The sequence below is a fragment of the Urocitellus parryii genome, chromosome 2 (genome assembly GCF_045843805.1).
Source record: "Urocitellus parryii isolate mUroPar1 chromosome 2, mUroPar1.hap1, whole genome shotgun sequence".
Taxonomy (NCBI): Eukaryota; Metazoa; Chordata; class Mammalia; order Rodentia; family Sciuridae; genus Urocitellus; species Urocitellus parryii.
Window position 1 is genome coordinate 13288107 of NC_135532.1, and position 18100 is coordinate 13306206.

The 18100-nt window shown below is 44.9% G+C and overlaps 1 protein-coding gene across 5 annotated transcripts in view; it reads right to left on the reverse strand.

Annotated features, from left to right (window-relative positions):
* Mbnl2 (muscleblind like splicing regulator 2) overlaps positions 1-18100 on the reverse strand; it is a 150306-nt gene that overhangs the window by 48650 nt on the left and 83556 nt on the right. For all 5 annotated transcript variants that reach the window (XM_077795144.1, XM_026400305.2, XM_026400296.2 and 2 more), the window contains exon 3: positions 2462-2626. In XM_077795144.1, the coding sequence (XP_077651270.1) occupies positions 2462-2626 (165 nt within the window). The remainder of the gene's footprint in view (positions 1-2461; positions 2627-18100) is intronic.

The following is an 18100-nucleotide window of genomic DNA, read 5'->3' on the forward strand; positions in this document are numbered from 1 at the left end:
GGTTTGGTGATATGGAGGACTGGTCAGAGACTTGGTGGAACCTGTTCAGGGCCAGATGAAAGAAGAAGTGGAAACGAAAATCCTTTAACAAAGTTTAGCCCAGAAGGAGACCTAAAGGGAGAGTGGTTTTTGGTACTCTCTGTTTAGCTATTTATTTGTCTAAGGCAGTTTCTGCATCTTTTAGCTGTTTGTGGCAGCTGTAGACAAATTACTTGAGGGCTTAAAATAACAGTGATTTATCCTTCCTCAGTTCTGGAGGCCAGAAGTCCAAAATTAGTTTTGCTGGACCAAAATCAAGGTGCAGGAGAACTATACTCCCTCCTGACGTTCCTGGGGAGGATTGTTCCTCTGCTTCTATCTTCTGGTGGCTTCTGGTATTCCTTGGCTTGTGGCCACATCAGTGTCTGCCTCTGTGGACGTGTGGCCTTTCTCCTCTTCCATCCGTGCCAACCCTCCCTCGGCCTTTCCCTTACAGGCACACTGGTGATGGCATTCACACATCTTCAGAGACCTTGTTTCCACACAAGGTGCCCTGAATAGGATTCAGGCACTCTGAGGGCCATTATTTAGCCAAACACACCGTACTGGACAGTAACGAACTTCTGAGATTCTGAAGTGATTTTCTGGTAGAATCGGTAATTTTTTAGGCTTGTCACATTTTTTTTATTTCAATACTTCGTGTGATTCAGAAACCTCTACTGAAATATTTAAATGAAATGTGCTTTTTATTTCCCCCACAGAGAAAGGGTGATTATTTAGCTTCTAATTAATATTTGAGACAAATATATAAACAAAACTTTCAAAAATCGTTCAACTAATAGTTGAGAGTAGGAATGGAATTTTCAGATTAATATCGCCATTGAGTCAACAGGGTCAATTCTTACTAAATTCTAAATAATTAGGAAGCGCATAATTCAAATGAGTGAGATATATAAGGTACTGTTACTATGTTGACCTGGCTGGTTCTAAATTCATTGCCGTAGACATTATTTAATATGTATAACTATATTATTTTAGCATTTAGGTAATTTAATAAAATAATTTATATGTGTGCATCAATAAAGAGAACCATAAATAATACATGTGTGTAAGTTTTAAATAGAACCACTTAAGTGCCTATTTTTGGTACTAAATGTGTTTAGAACCCTGTCCTTGTTAAGTCTGGACATCTGGGCTAGTTGTTACTTGTCCTGCGGATACACTTAACGGAGACCTTCTCTAGGTAGCTTTTCTTATCCAATCCCATTTTTTTCTTGGGCCTGACTCTTCCTTCACCCTCTCAGGTATCTGTCTACCTGCAAAAGGCTGAATCTTTCTTATCTTGGAGTTGCCTTCCTCTGGCATTTAATCTTGGAGTCCCCTTCACCTGGCATTTAGTCTTGATTCCCCTGCAGAGCTGGTTCCTGGCTACTGGAGACAAGTAGAATTGCCAACAACCTGCCCCGACTCTCTCCTCCCTTCTTGGTGACCCCTACTCTCCCCAGTCCATCTCACAAGAACACAAGAAGAAAATTTAACTCCAGGGTAGCTTTTCATTTGGAGACTTTTCCTGCAATAAGGATCAATTTTTATAAATAGGCCTTTGTGCATGCATTTTTTTGTAAAAAGCAAATTTAATTCACTGTGGCTTTGTTTTGGGGGTCATTTTTTTTTTAAATTAACTTGTTTTGGACAAATCCTTCACAAATGTAAATGAAGCCCACTGAAATTGGGGTACTCCTGGCCCCCAGGGCCTCATTCCTAAAACAATATCCAGACCTCTAAGGAAGTACTTTCAAACCCTGAAACCACAGAGGAAATACTGCACAATACATATTCACTACCTAAGTCTCTCGGGCATTTGACCTGTGGCCCTTGTCCCAGCTGCCACACCCTTTGCCCATCTGGGAGAGACAGGAGACAAGTGATGAGGCAGTCTCCTGGCCCGGAGCTACCTCTGACACCCGTGTTGGGGGCTGTTGTCTGGCTCCAGTTGGAGCACGCTGTCGAAAGCAACCCAGCTAAGGTGTGAGTTCAAGTCACAGCTCCACAGTTCGTTAGCTACATGACCCTGGGAAACCCTTTACCTCCTGGGCTTTCCCACTTTCCTCATCCCTCAGGTGATGCCAAACACATCCCCGTCAGCTACCTCCTACAAGCCTGATAGGCAGAACAACCTCTTCAACACACACATTCTCATCCACGCTGTGGATAACTTCTGCTCTGGCAACGAGGAAGAGTTTGAGTGACGCAGATTTCCCAGATACAGAGTGGAGATTGTCTTTGCCCCTGATTCTACCCATTTTTCCATTTAAATTTAAACCAACAACAACTTTTTTTTTTTTTTTTCAGTATTCACTGCGCTTCAAAGCTATTTGCTCTGATTGGAACTGAAGTGACAGAGCAGGGAGAGGCCAGGGTCACCATGGCACACCCGCACCAACAGGTCAGCCCCAGCCCGAAGGGAGACAAGGCCACTCACCACTGGATGAAGTGGAGTTCCTGGGAACATGAACTGCATCTGCTGGGCGAGCATTGCTGCTGCCGTTTTCTGCTGGATCAAATTGTTCCTCCCATTAATTTCTAGTTGAGTTTTTAAGTGTGTCGGAGGGTGAAGATATTTGCAGTTCTCTCTTGAACAGCGGCCCTGTAAAATGCACACGTTGGGTTAGGACTGGTGTAAGCAGCCTGCAGCGTCTACCTTGACCATCTCACCATCACAGCTGATCTACGGAGGCAGGGACTGCACACGTGTGTGTGTGTGTGTGTGTGTGTGTGTGTGTGGATTATGGGATTATCATGGCTGCTTGAACGGTTGAGCAGATTCATCTCTTCTCCCCCTCCCTCCATCCCATCCTTCCTCCCATCCTTCTTCCTCCCTTCCTTCCACCTTTCTGTCTCTTTTTTCTAAATCCTAACAAGAGACTCCAAATAAATGTGACTGCTGAGAGTCGAGAAAGAAAGACCTTCCAGGCAGGATGGACGGCGCAGAAGGGCCTATTTACCACGACCTGTCAAAGGAGTCTTTGATCTTGCTGTACACTGGTTTGTACATGATAGAGTGAAGTCAAAATATGAAAAATTATGTGATGGATTCGTGCGCTGAGGATAGGAGTGAAATTTCAAGTGTGTGTTCCAGATGAAATGAAGATATTCCTGATTTCAATCTGCTGTCACAGAGGCAGTGGCAGCTCGGGAACCACATTTCTTACTAATGGACACTTAGGTGAAGAGCGCAGGCATTAGCTCAGAGGGCCACCTGCGATCTATTACTCCTCCACCTCAGATCCCCACCCCACCTCATGGCAGGAATATCAAACTTAATGTCATTACACTACCTAGCAAGGTGTGCTTATGGCTACAGTAACATTTGGACACTGAATCTGGCAAAACAGAAAAAAACAATTAGGTGACAGGTGTGCAAACAACCACTCCTGAAGAGTAATTACATATGGAGGTGTTTATACTTCATTTCCAAGTTTTCAGATCTACCCATGGTGAGAATCACGTTGATGTGTGAATTATGCAATTTCTAGAGAAACAACAGTCCACTGTGTTAGCCACTTTGATTATTATCATTCCCTAAAGAATCATCCTATTTGCAACCGGGAAGAGAGACTATAGGTTTGCTTACCAGATACAAAAATAATTTTAAAAAGCAAGCTTTGTGGGTCTGGGGGGAATGGGCTTGTTTACCGTCCTCCTAATTCTGAACAGCTGGAGTCTCCCTCTGCCTCCCACTATTTTCAGCTGCTCTTGTGGCGGTTCAGGCTTCTTTGCAGGGCGGATCTCCCCTCCCTGCCACACAGAAGGGCACATGTGGGTCCCCTGCTTAGTCCTGGTGATCTGTGCCTTCAACCTGTGCTGCCCCAGGGTCTACTTTCAGCAGCGGTGTCTCCATCTTAGGGAGGATGACGAGGCAGATGGTGAAGACCTCAGAAGGAATAGGATGCCCAATGAGAGTCTGTAGCAACAGGCCATGTCAGTGTGTCCCCTGAGCCTCAAGTCCGTACCGAAGACGTTTTGTTCAGTTTCCAATGTACAAGTGGACATCCTAGAGCAAGTTCTGGAAGGTCTACTGTAAAGATACAGGTAAACTGGAACTGCTACAGGAAACCAAGTTAAACAGTCTGGGAATCCTCTTTCTCCCTCGGCTTCTCTCTGCAAATCTGCCCCGTCATCGGTCATCGCTGCTGTTTCGATTCTAACTTTACACGTTGCCTTGTGACTTGCCAGAGTCCCTCCTGCCCCACCAACTTGCTTCCGGCAGCTCTTACTTTTTTTCTCTTCTGTCCCTCCCTTGATAATTGCCTCAGTCTCTCGGTCTGTTAAGATCAAATCTCTCAGAGAGCATTCAGGTTGGGCCCCGGAAGGTGTGTGACCAGTCTCTGAGTTGGCTGCTTTTATGTCACACACCCAAAGCTGATGTCATCTGTGCTGGAAGGTGTGTCATGGGACCCGAATCATAGCTACCACTCATCGGCTGGGGTGCAGGAGATTGAGCAGAATGGCATTTCTTATACAGAGGCTAAGCACCTTCTCTCTGTAGCAAAAAGCACCGCAGTGGGCCTCTGTCACCCAGGAAGGTTCACGCGTACACGGGGCCCTCAGTCTACATACATAAACATTCAGAGGCTCTGACAGAGGGTTGTGGGAAAGCAGAATCCACAGAATGGGCATGGAGCTAGTGAGTTTCCACATTTCCACCAGCATAGCTGTGTTCACTCATGTAATTAATTTGATCACTACTCTTTTAATGTAATGCCTTGTAGCAGCTCAAATTTCAATTTAGCGGGAATTTTTGGTTTTATTTTTTAAAATATTTATTTTTTCGTTGTAGTTAGACACAACACCTTTATTTCACTTATTTGTTTTTTTATATGGTGCTGAGGATTGAACCCAGGGTCTCGAGCGTGCAAGGCAAGCTTTCTACCGCTGAGACACAACCCCAGGCCCAATTTGGCTTTCTTTCTTTCTTTCTTTCTTTTTTTTTTTTTTTAAAGAGAGAGAGAGAGAGAGAATTTTTTAAATATTTATTTTTTAGTTTTCAGTGGACACAAAATCTTTATTTTATTTTTATGTGGTGCTGAGGATCGAACCCAGCGCCCCTCACATGCCAGGCGAGCGAGTTACCGCTTGAGCCACATCCCCAGCCCCCCAATTTGGTTTTCTTAATCAATGCTTTTATCCCTTCATATGCCTGGGATTCCTGGAGAAATATATAAATTATTTTCAGCTTAATAGAACATGGTGCACAACATCAGATTCATAATTTATTGATGGGAACTTCTTTTTCATGAGAATTAATGCAATTTCCTAAGGCGTCACACACTGGGAGTAAGGAGAACTATTGATAACGTTTGTGCCGGGCAAATTTATGTATGGTTATCATTTTCTCCTTACAACAGCAACAATGATCCCTATTTTACAAAGCTGCTGAGATGGGATCAGTACAAGAAGCAAGTTTCCTAAGGTCATAAAACTGGTAAGTGGAAGAGCTAGACTTTAAACCCAGGTCTCTCTGAGTTCCATCACTATGTGATGCTATTTATTAGCAACAGTTAAAATCCTGGGAAGATAAAAACTAGTACTAACCTTCACAAAACAATAGGATACATAACAAAAATTTAAATATATTTAAGTACATGTATGAGGATTTGGGAATAGAAAAGAATTATTTGCCTGGCCCTTACATTGATAAGGGGACAGGGCTCATACCTGGCTCTGTCCTTTTCTAGCTGTGTAATTTTGAGTGATTACTGAATTTTTTATTTCTCTGTACAATGAAAATACTTATTGTGTCTTCCTCTTAGCTCTGTTGTGCAATTCATTGAGTTAACACATGCATAAGGTTTAGGGAACTGCCTGGCACATAGTAAGCAATGAATAAATGCTATTAGCATCAGAAATATTTGTACATGATATTTTGTTTACAGGAAGTTGAGGGTCACAGATTTTATAGTACTTTGGTCTCTGGTTCTTTCATACAATAAGCTGTCACATCAAAACATGATAAAGGCTACTTAATTGTACTTACTCAATTATTTTATGATTTGAGTTATTTTCAATTTCAACAGGATAATTTTTGCAAGTACTCATATTTAAAGAAATAGCCTTGAACCCTAGTTCAATCTGATATTAGTATTTTGAAGAATATTCGTACATGGATGTCTTGATTTATTCGTACATAAATCAAGCACTGGAAATCTCTAGGAAGTAGGATTTTATTATGAGGCTCTATAGGATTTTTTAAATCCTAAAGGAAAAGCTACTGTCAAAATCTAATGAGCTATCTGACACAGAAAACAATTTTATCAGGACATTTTCATGAAGGCATAAGATTTCTCAGGACTTACATCACTGCGTCAAAACCGTTGACTCTCAAAGCAAGTCGTCGTAACAAGAGTGATTGACCCCTGTGTTCAGAGGTAAAGCATCCTCGTACATTATCATGAAACAAAACAGAGGGTCAAAAATACTCCCTCGCGTCGAGTCCAGGGGATGAGGACGGAAATGTCTTGGGACAATCTTCCTTGTGGTTGGTAGGATTTGTTTCCTGTTTCATTCTGACCTTTCCTCCCTTTTATTTCATGACCAAGTACTGTCTGCCAAGAGATAAAGGAAGGGGGTCCAGGCCTGGGACAGAGGTCTTCTGCTGGTTCAAGGTGGGAGACAGTCATGCTGTGGAAAGCCTTAGAGAAACAGGAAGAGGGATGGCGTGGGGTGGAGCGCAGGCCAAGGAGATGGGCTCATTCCAAGGCCGACTCTGGAGACTGCAGCTCACTGGTCACACAGCTCTTAGGGGCTCAGCTCACCGGGCGGTACGTGCCAGGTGTAGAGAGGGCAGGTGGTGGTACACATCTAAGTCTCATCCCTCCATTTGTTCAACAGACATTTCTGGAGATCCTACTGTGTGGCAGGCATCATGCTCAGTGTTATTTAAACAAAAAATTGGGGAAGGGAGACACAAGACATAGTGTCTCCCTTCCTGAAGCCTGCAGGCTGGTGGTGAGGACAGAGGTTAATGAAATTATGCCACGGATCACTGTCTAATTACAAATTGCTGTACATGTTCCAGAGGGGGATGCTGAGACAAAAATGAGAGGTCAGAATTGAGACTGTTGGGTCAGGGAAGGTCCCTGGAGAAGTGACATTTAAGCTGAGACCTAAAGGACGCATGGGAACCTGGCAAGGAAGCGGGTGGTGGTCAAAGGGTGTGTGTTTATGGTATGTGTGTTGTGTGTGTATGGCGTGTGGTCATGTGTTGTATGCACTGCACATGCATGGATGGGTTGTGTGTGTTAGGGAAAAATGAAACGTGAGAACATTGAGAGGAGGAGAATATGCTAGGGCTGTGTCCCATTTGGGAGCCTGCAAATGGTTGGAGTCCAGAGGGCTGTGGGTGGAGCTGGAGAGAGAGAGCAGAGGAGGCAGAAGCCGGATGACAAAAACTTGGAGAGCCCAGGTGAGCAGTATGGGCTTCACTGCCTTGAAGGTTTTCAGCAGGAGATGAACGCTATCAGATTTCTGCATTACAGTACATTTAAATCTCACCTGATTATTAGATTTTATATTTATGACTTTCTTGTAGTTCATATAGTTTGAAGATCACTTGATTAAAAAATAATAACAGAATTCTGACAAAGTCCACATTAGGTTTGTACAGCGTATTCTCCCTCCCCAAATAACCTCTACTTCAGGAATATTTAGATGAGAGACGACGGTTAGAATCAAGTTATAATTTCAGGCTGAATTAAATTTATTAAAATAAGCCACCATGGAGGATTCCAATACAGAGTATGCGTGTTGATTCTCAACAGGATGAAGAAAGAAGCTAAATGACTGTAATGTGTACTTGGCAGAACAACAGATCGGAGCTATCAGAGTTACATGGCCATTAAATTACATGGCACAGGATGGGGAAAAAAATGCATCTTTGGCTAAGATTTCAGAGTCAGGTTGGTGTGAGAGAGAAAAAGCGTAGCAGGAAAATGAGATTTTCTAATTGCTTGTTTTAAAACAGTAATTTTTAGAGTCTTTTCTTAGTATGCTCCTTATAGAAAAAAGCAAATTAAAATTTGTAAGCAGAAACAAAACAGATTCATTAGGAGATTGTTAAACACCTCCCTCTAACAATAGGAGGTTTGGCCCATAGGAACTGCCGAAGATGACTATATCCTATGTATCTTCCATGGGAAAAGTAATAGATGTTAAGGAGCCTGCCTCTGAACAACTATTAAGCCCCTGCTGTATGTGCTATATTACTTGGTCACACACGACTCCTTAGAGGCTCAGCTCACCAGGTGGTACATGCCAGGTGTAGAGAGGGCAGGTGGTGGTATACATTTAAGTCTCATCCCTCCATTTGTTCAACAGACATTTCTTGAGATCCTGCTGTGTGGCAGGAGGCATCACACTCAGTGTTACGTAAACAAAGGTGAGTGAAACCAGGACACGGTGTCTCCCTTCCTGATGCCTGCTCCCTCTTAGATCTTCTCTTGGAGAAGCAGATTAAAGTAAGGGAACAGTCTCAGAGCTGGACTACTGGGACTCAAAATCCAGGCCTGCTCAGGTTGCCCTGGGTCCTTGGGCAAGTGGGACCTTTGTGGCCTCCAGCTGCCCCATCTACAAAGTCAGGAAAGTGGGGATAATATAGTTTCTACCTCACAGACTTCTGATATGGATTAAAAGTTAGTTTATGCAAAGCATTTGAACAGTTCTTAGCACATAGTAGAATTCTTAAACTTTATTATTATTATTATCATCATTATTCCTATTAACCCCTTCTTTGCACAGTGGATAAGAGTACCTGATATTTAAAACAAATTCCCTGTACTTGTTCAGTTTTTCTAATAATGTGCTCCAGTCTGGCGTATCTACCAAGCTCTTGACCCCTTCATTACCTTTCCTTCTTTTGGTGCTGGGGATTGAACTCAGAGGTGCTTTACCACTGAGCCAAATCTCTGCCCTTTTTACTTTTTATTTCAAGACAGGGTCTCACTAAGTTGCTTAGGGCCTCTCTAAGTTGCTGAGGCTGGCCTTGAACTTGTGATCCTCCTGCTTTAGCCTCCTGAGTCACTGGGATTCCAGGCCTGCGCCCTGGCGCCTGGCAATCCTTTGTTATTCTTGTTCTCACGCCCAGTGCCAATTCTGGTCATTGATCTCTTCAAAGAGCCTCAGATCTGTTTTTCTTTGATATCTTCTCTGTTGAGACTTGCCAGAACTATCACCATGATGTGACTCATATAGAGGTTAAAGCAGCTGTGGATTATAGTTGGAAAATCCTTGGAATTCTGGTGGTGGTTTCATTCCACAATGGGGTGATGTGAACTTTTACAAGTCATTTATTTCAGTCCGTGCCTCAATTTTCTCATCTGAAATGGGGGTGATCTTATTTCCATATCTCCCAACAGTTGTTAGAGCCCAAAAGCAGTTGCTCAGAGAAAAATATAAGTTGCCAGGCATGGATTCCACATCCATTTCCCCCTTGCAGTTCCCAATCCAGCCACATAAACCGACAGTTACAGGAAAAAGGTGGCACTGGGGACGTCTGTTGGCAGTGGTCCACAAGTGTTTTCAGAATCATGAGACGTCTGTGTGGCCAGGAACATCAGTGGCAACGGCAGATTCAATCAGAAAGGACTCTGTCCAGGTGGGTTCTTAAGCACCGACAGCATGCACAGCTCAGAAACAAAGAACGCCACCAAATGCATGGGAAGTGGCTTAGCAGAATCTTCTAAATGGCTCAAGTGGCTGGGTGAACTAGACATTCAAAGCCTCAGCTTCCCCAGAGTTTCAAAACCTCTCATTGAAAAATCTCAAGATTTTTGAAGGTGGCGGGTGAGGGGGGAATAAAGGCTGGGATCTGAGTAGGTGAGCCAGTTTTTATAGGTTCGTAGTTTTTATGGGTCTGAGTCAGGTTGCTAAGGCCGATGTAGCATTTGGCCTGAACCTCCTCTTCTTCCTCCAGTACATTTCCGGGAGGATATGGGCAAGTAAAAGTGTCGGGAAATAAAATGGTTATTTACATCAGAGCTTAATTTATAACATTAACTATGGGACTGAAATAGCTCCACTCTAAGGCAAGTGACAGATGAGGCTTTTAGGCTTCTTTTGAATTTAAATAAACTAATTGAGCCACATGAGTTCTTGGTGTTATTAGTTCCAACTACATAATGTAGCAAATAAAATACAACCACATAAGGGCATTGGGATTAGAAGGAAACTGTAGGTTTGGGGAATCATTAAAAGCACATGATAACCAGAACTCACATGAAAATGAATGATTTCCCATATCGACATTATGCAGGAGCCTAAAAATAGGTCCTTTCTGTTTCTTATTGGGTTCAATTTATATTACAATTCATCTTTTATAGACTATAACGTCTTGGTAAATAGCATAAAATGTTGTACTTATTAAAGAGAGAGAGATGGGATATTTACAATCTTCCCTTTTCTGGGATGTGTTCCTTTTTCTCTGCTGCTTCATGGACGAACCGGGTAGAAAGAGACAAGGAGGCTTTGACAATGTGGCCTGATGGGGAGTGAGCCAAACCCACAGGTGCTGACAGGCTGACCTGCAATCCACCGGCCGCAGATGACGGCACCTTTAGGAGTTTAGGGAGGATGAGGAAACTCGGGACTCGGGTTGCATAGGTAGTACCCAAGGATGTCACACATTTCCCCTGAGAACCACAGAAGGCTCAATGGCTCCTTGTGGGGCCTCACCTTGACTATGGGTGCAGCTCTGAGCTCTCCCTCCAGTCCAGGGCTTGACCCTCTTAGAGGCAGGCACAGATGCTTGCATCTTCTCATCTCTGGATTTGCGGGTAGGGCTGCTTGCTCTCAGCAGGGGGTGGGGGAAACTTAGCACAGGTGTCTTGGGAATAGATTTGAGACTCATTCATGATTATGCCCTATTCCTGTTGGCATTGGCCATTCATGCTGTGGCCATTTCAAATAAATAAAATTAACAAATGGGGAAGAAAGGTAAAGAAGGTCGGTTGCTTGCAGTTCACCATTTCAAAGCATATTTAAGCCCCCCCTTTTTTTTAAGTGGAGTTAGGTTGCCTGGGCAATATCAGTCTCTCCCGATACTCTGCCTTGTGATGGGGGGAAGCTGTTTATCAGTTTGAGGAAGGGGCTTACTGGTAAGGATTATTCATTCTCTTAATTTTTCATGTTAAAATTGAAAATGTGCCAGTTAAGAGAAATTGGTGAAACCAGAAATAGCCCTTCTGTCCTCCAGAGATTCAAGGAAACAAACTTCTGGGCACCAGATGCTTCATTTGGATCTTTTTTTTTAACTAGAATATAAATGTCTGCTGAGTCACAGAGGGACATCAGTTAGTGTGGACCTTGGTAACCAAGCAGCCGACCACAGAACGGGTCTAGTAGCTGTTGGACTTTATAGTATCTAGATGTTTCTGACACACCTTCATAAATGTGTGCTTCTCTTCAAAGCCCACAGCACCAGGACCCTCACGGTGGACACCCAGTGCCTGTCATCCAAGGATCTTTCTCTCCTCCTCTGAAAAGATGTACTCACCCCTTTTCTCTATGTGCCAAACTCTGTGTCATTAAATGGAAAATTAAACCACAGAGAGATCAGCGCCATGACCGGAGAAGTACAGGGCACGGTGGAAAGCCATCGCAGGGAGCTTCCCTAGTTCAGGGCCAGGGGTGACTCCAGATCTTTATCAGGTTCTTATCAGGTGATCAGATTATGTAGTTGGGGTAGACATGGGGGTGAGTAAGTGGTAGTCATTTGCAGAATTAAAACCAGCCAGGATAATTTCCAGTCACTCTATGGGGTTAAATTCCTGAGGCTTCATAAAGGCCTTCATATAACACCTGGAATAAAGTAAATGCTTAATAAACACGGGCTGCTGATTTCATCACATGTGTCATTAGTGATTCCAGGAACTGGCCAACTGTTTAAGTAAGTGGTATTTACAGGTATCTACAAAAAGGCCGCCACCTCACATACCAGCTGTTGTTGCTCACTCTCCCAGTCTGGCTTGAAATGCTCACTGAGAGCTGGAATTAAGACAGTGAGAGACAGTCGGACCTGTAAAGGCCGACATTACTGGCCATGCTCCTATAGACCTGCACCACTTATCAACACGTGGGAAATACTCCTGGTCCACCTAGAAAATAGCCCTGTCCCAAGCCTGGGTAAGCTCAGTGCTTCTCCCACTTTCTGGTGGCTCCAGGCCTCCCCCACACGTCAGCACCTCCCCCAGTTAAAGAGTTAAACTTGGGGACTTCCAGGTAAACTATTTTGAATGTCACACCTGATGATAAATATACTTGTGACAAAGCCAGAGTGTAGTGTCCTGGTTGCTGGTGTCAGGGCTGGCAAAGCTTCTAGGGGGAGGTGGGAGGAGGGCTGGGTGCCAGGTGACTAGAGGCAGGGGTAGCCAGGGAGAGGAGGAAGACTGGGAAAGATGTCGGGGAGAGAAGGCAGGCGGCTCTAAGAAGCACTGGGGGAAGATGAGACACGGGTCATCCCGTGGGTGCGTTCCTACGGACTCACACAAGGACACAGTACTCCCCTGTGGCTGGTGGATGGCTTGGTCTGGGAGGACCTGAAGCTGCCCCTGGGAAGGCTTCACTCAGTCCAGAAACACTGGCCTGGGAAGGTGTAGAGCAAAGCACCTGGGGCCTTGCATGGTCCTGATGCAGCGGTGAAGGAGAAGGTGAGGAGTTGCCCAGGAGAGTGGGGGCTGGGCCGTGTCTCCATCCTGCATGCATCTGACAGCTGGTTTTGGAGCATCTGCTTTATGCCAGAAACTGGGATGAAACTGCACACAGGACACGAGGCTGTGACCCTGCCCTTGATAAAAATAGCAAGGACTTATATAATACTGTAGGTATCATGTAGCAGGCAGTTTCTAAGTGCTTCTTGAAGATCAATCCCATTTAATCTTCTCTACAAGCTCCTAAAAGAGGTGCCATTAACAGTCCCATTTTATGGGATGAAACAGAGGCAGAGAAGGGGAAATAACTTCCCAAGGTCATAGAGCTGGTTAGCAGCAGAGCCGGGCTGCCTTCCAGGCAGACTGGCCCCAGACTCTGCCATCACCCTTCCCCAGAGCCCTTTTTAAGAAACTCACAATGGAACATTCAGATCACACCTTACAAAGCATTCTTCACACACAGTATCTTATTACAGCTTCACAACGTTCTTGTAATATGTGACCCCAGTTGAAAGGGAAGGAGAAGGAGGCTCACCGAGACTTCAAGGTACTTTTCAAGGTCATATTATTAAAGTCAACCAGGGTTACATTCAGGTGCTTCCTGACTGACACATTCCCCCTCTCCACTACTCCCTGGGCGCAGTGAAGGGTAGCTGAGTCACAGATTTGGGGCTCAACGTGGAAGGTTTGTTTAAAACAAAACAGGTGACCTTGCATGATAATGAACTTTAGGGAGTTGACGCTGGTCAGCCAGTGTTCTGGGTTGAACTGTTTCTCCGGAAAAGACACATTGAAGTCCTAACTCCCAGTACCTCCGAAAGTGACCTTATTTGGAGACAGAGCCTTTGGGGATGTGATCAAGTTAAAATGAGGTCATTAGGGTGGCCTGATCCAATAGGACTACTGTTCTTTTCAAAAGAGGAAATTTGGACACAGGGACATGTGCACAGCCTGAAGACAATGGCCCTCCATAAGTCAAGGGCCTTCTGAGGCCACCAGAGTAAAGAGAGAGGCCAGAAAGTGACCCTTCCTAGAACTTTCAGGGAGCCTGCCCTTGCTGACGCCTTGATGTGGGACCTCTAGTTTCCAGAACTGTGACAGCACAGATTCCTGTTCTTCCTCGCCATGCGGTTGATGACCTGGTCACAGCAGGGCTGGGAAATGGACCCAGTCACCTGTCAGAAAAAAGGCTGGAAACGGCTTTTTCATGAGTTTGGAAGCTATGTCAGCAAGACACAGCAGTGTGTGCGGACCTAAGACTTGGTTCTGTGAATCTGATTCTAATTTTTTTTTCCATGAACTTAGTACCTAGGATCCCCCTCTTTGCTGAGAAATCTACTAGAACACTTTCTAATCCTTAACAAGTGCAATGAGTTCCTGCCCATGAAACCAGTCAGCTTAAACGCTATCAGATTTTTCATAAGGAAGATTTAATGGGAGAGATTTATTTTAGCAAAAGACAAAATGTTTCACGGAGGAACTCATTAGTAATGCATAAAGGCCTACTGAGTCTCTGAAGATCCATTCTCCAAGAGAAATGTTGGGATAATTTTTATATTCTGATTACAGAGAATGACTTGATAAAAATTGTCCTTGATATTAAAATTGCATGGGGGAGGGAATTATTCAGTGGAGCGGGAGGGAAGTCAAAGGGAAGGGGTGAATGCAGCCAGCATTGTGAAGTCGCTCTTACAAAGGGAACATTCTGTGGTCTCACTCACAGAGTGAGGTCACCCTTTTCGGATACTGTGATACCCACAGCAATGAGGGTTGGGCCAGGGGAGACAGGAGGCCTGCTCTGTCCAGCCCGGGATGCCCCCCTCCTAACTGCCTGACCCCTTCATTCCTCTTCTCCTGGCCACATCCTGAGTACCCTTTGTCCTTGCCACAGCTGGGCCTGCCCAGAGCTCCCCCACTAAGTCCAAGTTCCCTGGACAATTCCTGAACTGACCTTGGGTCTCTACCCTGCTCAATGCCCCAGCTTTAATACGTACATGACTTTGTTCCAAGTCTCATCTTTCTGCCTTCCAACCAAACTAGTACATCTGCTGGGTGTCCCCGGTTTCACATTTGAGGATCTCACAGAGTTTTTTCCTTTGCCTCTAGAGGCCAGGTCTGAGAGCTGCCTCCCTCCAGGCTCCAACAGAAAGCCAACCAGTGGCTAGGTCCTGTTGCCCATGTTGTGCACCTGTAGCCCATCCACAGACGTCCTGAAGTCACCACCCTTGATTTGCCCCCACCATGGTCCACCCTCAGGAGACGTGGACAACACCTGGCTCACCTTCAGCATCTGAACCTGCCTCTCTTTGGCCTGGGGGCAGAACTAATTCCTGGTCAAATCCTGCCACTCAGTGAGATATGACATCACTTCTTCTCCATCTTAAGGCTTCTCTGTAAACTGCGTATGGAAGAAGTATTTTCTCTTGGAAAATTCCAAATGTTCCCTATGGGTTGCTACTGGTTGGATACTTAAGCTCAGAATATTCCAGAAACTGCTGGTCAAATTGATTTGTAAATGGAATGGATGCACTGTTATGGTCTACTGTTTTTTTAATGGTGTGTGTGTGTGTGTGTGTGTGTGTAGTAATAATGCTCTTTGCATGTGATTACACCAGTATTACTGTTACGGAATGCTGACGATGAGCCAAATTCTAGGCATTGTGCTAAGCGTGTTGCACCCACGATCCCATGCAAACCTGGGGGAGAGGGAAGGACGGCTAATACCTCCACTTGACAGACAGGAGGCCGGATCTTGTCTGAGGCAATACCCAGATCTGAACCTTTGCTCTTAGTCCCTGTACTTCTTTTAACACTTCATGTAATTATTTAAAAATTGCACTTACTAAATTCTCAGGATGTGTGCTAAGACTTTTAAGGAAATCATCTTTCATGTCCACGACTGGGCGTAGGTCTTATTTTGATCTCCATTTTGCGAATGTGGAAACCAAAGCACAGAAAGGCAAACTAACTACCTGGGCTCCTAGAGAGAGTAAGGGAAGGTCTCGGAGTTGAACAACTCAGCCTGGCTCTAGAACCGCCACCCTCTCTGAATATAAACCACGGACTCCTGCTAGGTCAAGGGGTGCACAGATGAATTGTCTCCCTCCCTGAGAAACTCCAGACACAGGGACCTGGGATCCATGTACATGGAATATAAGGAGAGAAACCAGCGTGGTAAGTAAGATTTAAGTCTAATATTAGCTAGAAGGATCCACATACGGTTTCATAAATCATACATCTTTGCAAATCCAATTAAAGTAATCGAGTACATTTTATAAATATGGCTGAATTTTAATGCATCCAACTAATAATTGAAGGGAAGAGCCAAAGTAGGCCCTCTCAGCGCACCTCATCTATTAGGGCAAAAGGGGCAGCCGGCGCAGCCTCGGGGCTCCCGTACTAGATCACAAGCTTCCCAAACCTGTAGAAAACGAGGCCCCTGCAGTCCAGCACATAAGTGATTATGCATGTATAAAACAGCTCTTTAAGTTTATGCACAGACATTTTAGGCATCTATCAATGCTTTGCTTATTGGAAAGACCTAGAGCCCCACAGGACGGAGCTTCCCTAGCAACAGAGGTGGAGGGTGTGGAACTTCCACTTTCTCTCTTTTCCCCCATTTTGAGTCATCCAGATTCCACTCCTCCTCCTTTAGCTGCCCTTCCTCCACAGGAAGGACTCTGGCCACTCCCCAACCATCCTTGGAAAGCTTTCTTCCCTTCTCTGCATTTCTCCCACCAGCCATACCTCTGGGACAGCTCCTGACCCGACCGCCTGCTCTTGCTATTGCTGGGATCAGTGTCGACATCGGATTCCATCTCGGGCCTGCACTGGGTGTGCAGCTGCGTGTGAGCAGAAGCTCATCCGTGCCCTCCACAGAGCCCACAGTGAGCCCCACAGGGCCCAGGAGGCAAAACCCTTTACACCTTGTGGACTATATCTAAGGGCACACAATTATACCTTGATGGTGGCTTTTGCTGCTTTGGATGCCATTTCCTTCCCTTTGGGGGATCTTTACATTGTACAAATACATGCTGGACTTTGCTAGAAGTATGTGTAGATGTATCTCCCCAACCTCCCACCCTCAGCCTAAGACCAAAAATACTACTGCCAAGAGTTTTAAAACAGAGTCTATGTTTCCTAAAATGAGAATACCCACAAGGATATGATTTCCTACTTTACCAATAATGCAAATTTCTACAAATGATTTCTATAAAGGAAAATAGGTTTCATTTTAATGACAGCTTTCTACATGCCTCATGCTTTCCACACTGTGACCCTGAATCTTACAACAGCTCTGGGATTTTGCATCATCACCTATATTTTACATATTGAATGAACGGAGGCCCAGAGAAGTAACTGACCTGGGTCGAATAGCTGGTCAGTGCTCACAGAGCTGGTAGGTGGCCAAGTTTGGATTCTTACTTAGCTCTCTTGAGAACCAAGAGCAGACTTCCTATGTCCTGTCATCCAGCCTCCTCCCTTCCCCAGAAGTCCTTAAGCACTGGAATTGCTGACCTTAGTGTCCAAGCTGTGATTATCTCAGTGGAAAGAAAATCCCACAGCAGGGTGCTTCCAATGAGAGTGTCCCTGCACAGAATTCACGGCCATGCTCCATCGTTCAATGAATATTTGATATGACTCTATGGCAAATACTGTTCTCCGAAATGGAGATCAGGTGAGGCATGAACCAAGTGAAAGTCCCGCCTTCATGGAACTTATATTTTAATGGGCGAAGGGAGCCACTCAACACAATCAATCAATAAAACACACAGTGAGCACAGTGGCCATCATGGTAGGGAGAAAAATGGATCTGAGAAGTGATAGAAAGTGGACTCAACTTTTGATAGGTTGACGAGAGAGGTCTCAATGAAAAGATGACAAGTGAGACATGAAGAAGCTAGGAACAAGCCTGGTAGACTTGGGAAGAGGAGACACGAAGTGCAGGGGTCCTGAGGCAGAAGCATGGCCAGGGTGTTCTAGCTGGAGCAAAGTGAGCAAGGCTAAGAGCAGTAGCCCAGAGGGGAGAGGTGAGGACGGCGAGGGGACCAGATGGTGAAGCTTACCGGTCATTGTGAGGACTTTGGCTTTTGCTCTGATTGAGATGCAAAATCAATGCAGGGTTAATGCACTGCAGTGTATTACCCAGAGACTTGCATGTTCTTCACATATTTTTAAAATGTATTAGCAACTTTAATAAATTATGAGGAAGTGCATTATGTCAAACTTCCAATCACTAAATATTGCTGATCTCATACAGAACTCCATCTAGCAGTGCCCTTGTGATCAGAGAGCAGGTCGCAGCTGGGTGAGCATGAAGGGTTTAAATACAAGAAGCCCAGAGGCCGTGGGCCCTTATTTCCAGGAGGCCAGCAGTCAGTTCTTGGCTGGTGGCCTTCCCACAGCTACCCTCGCAGACT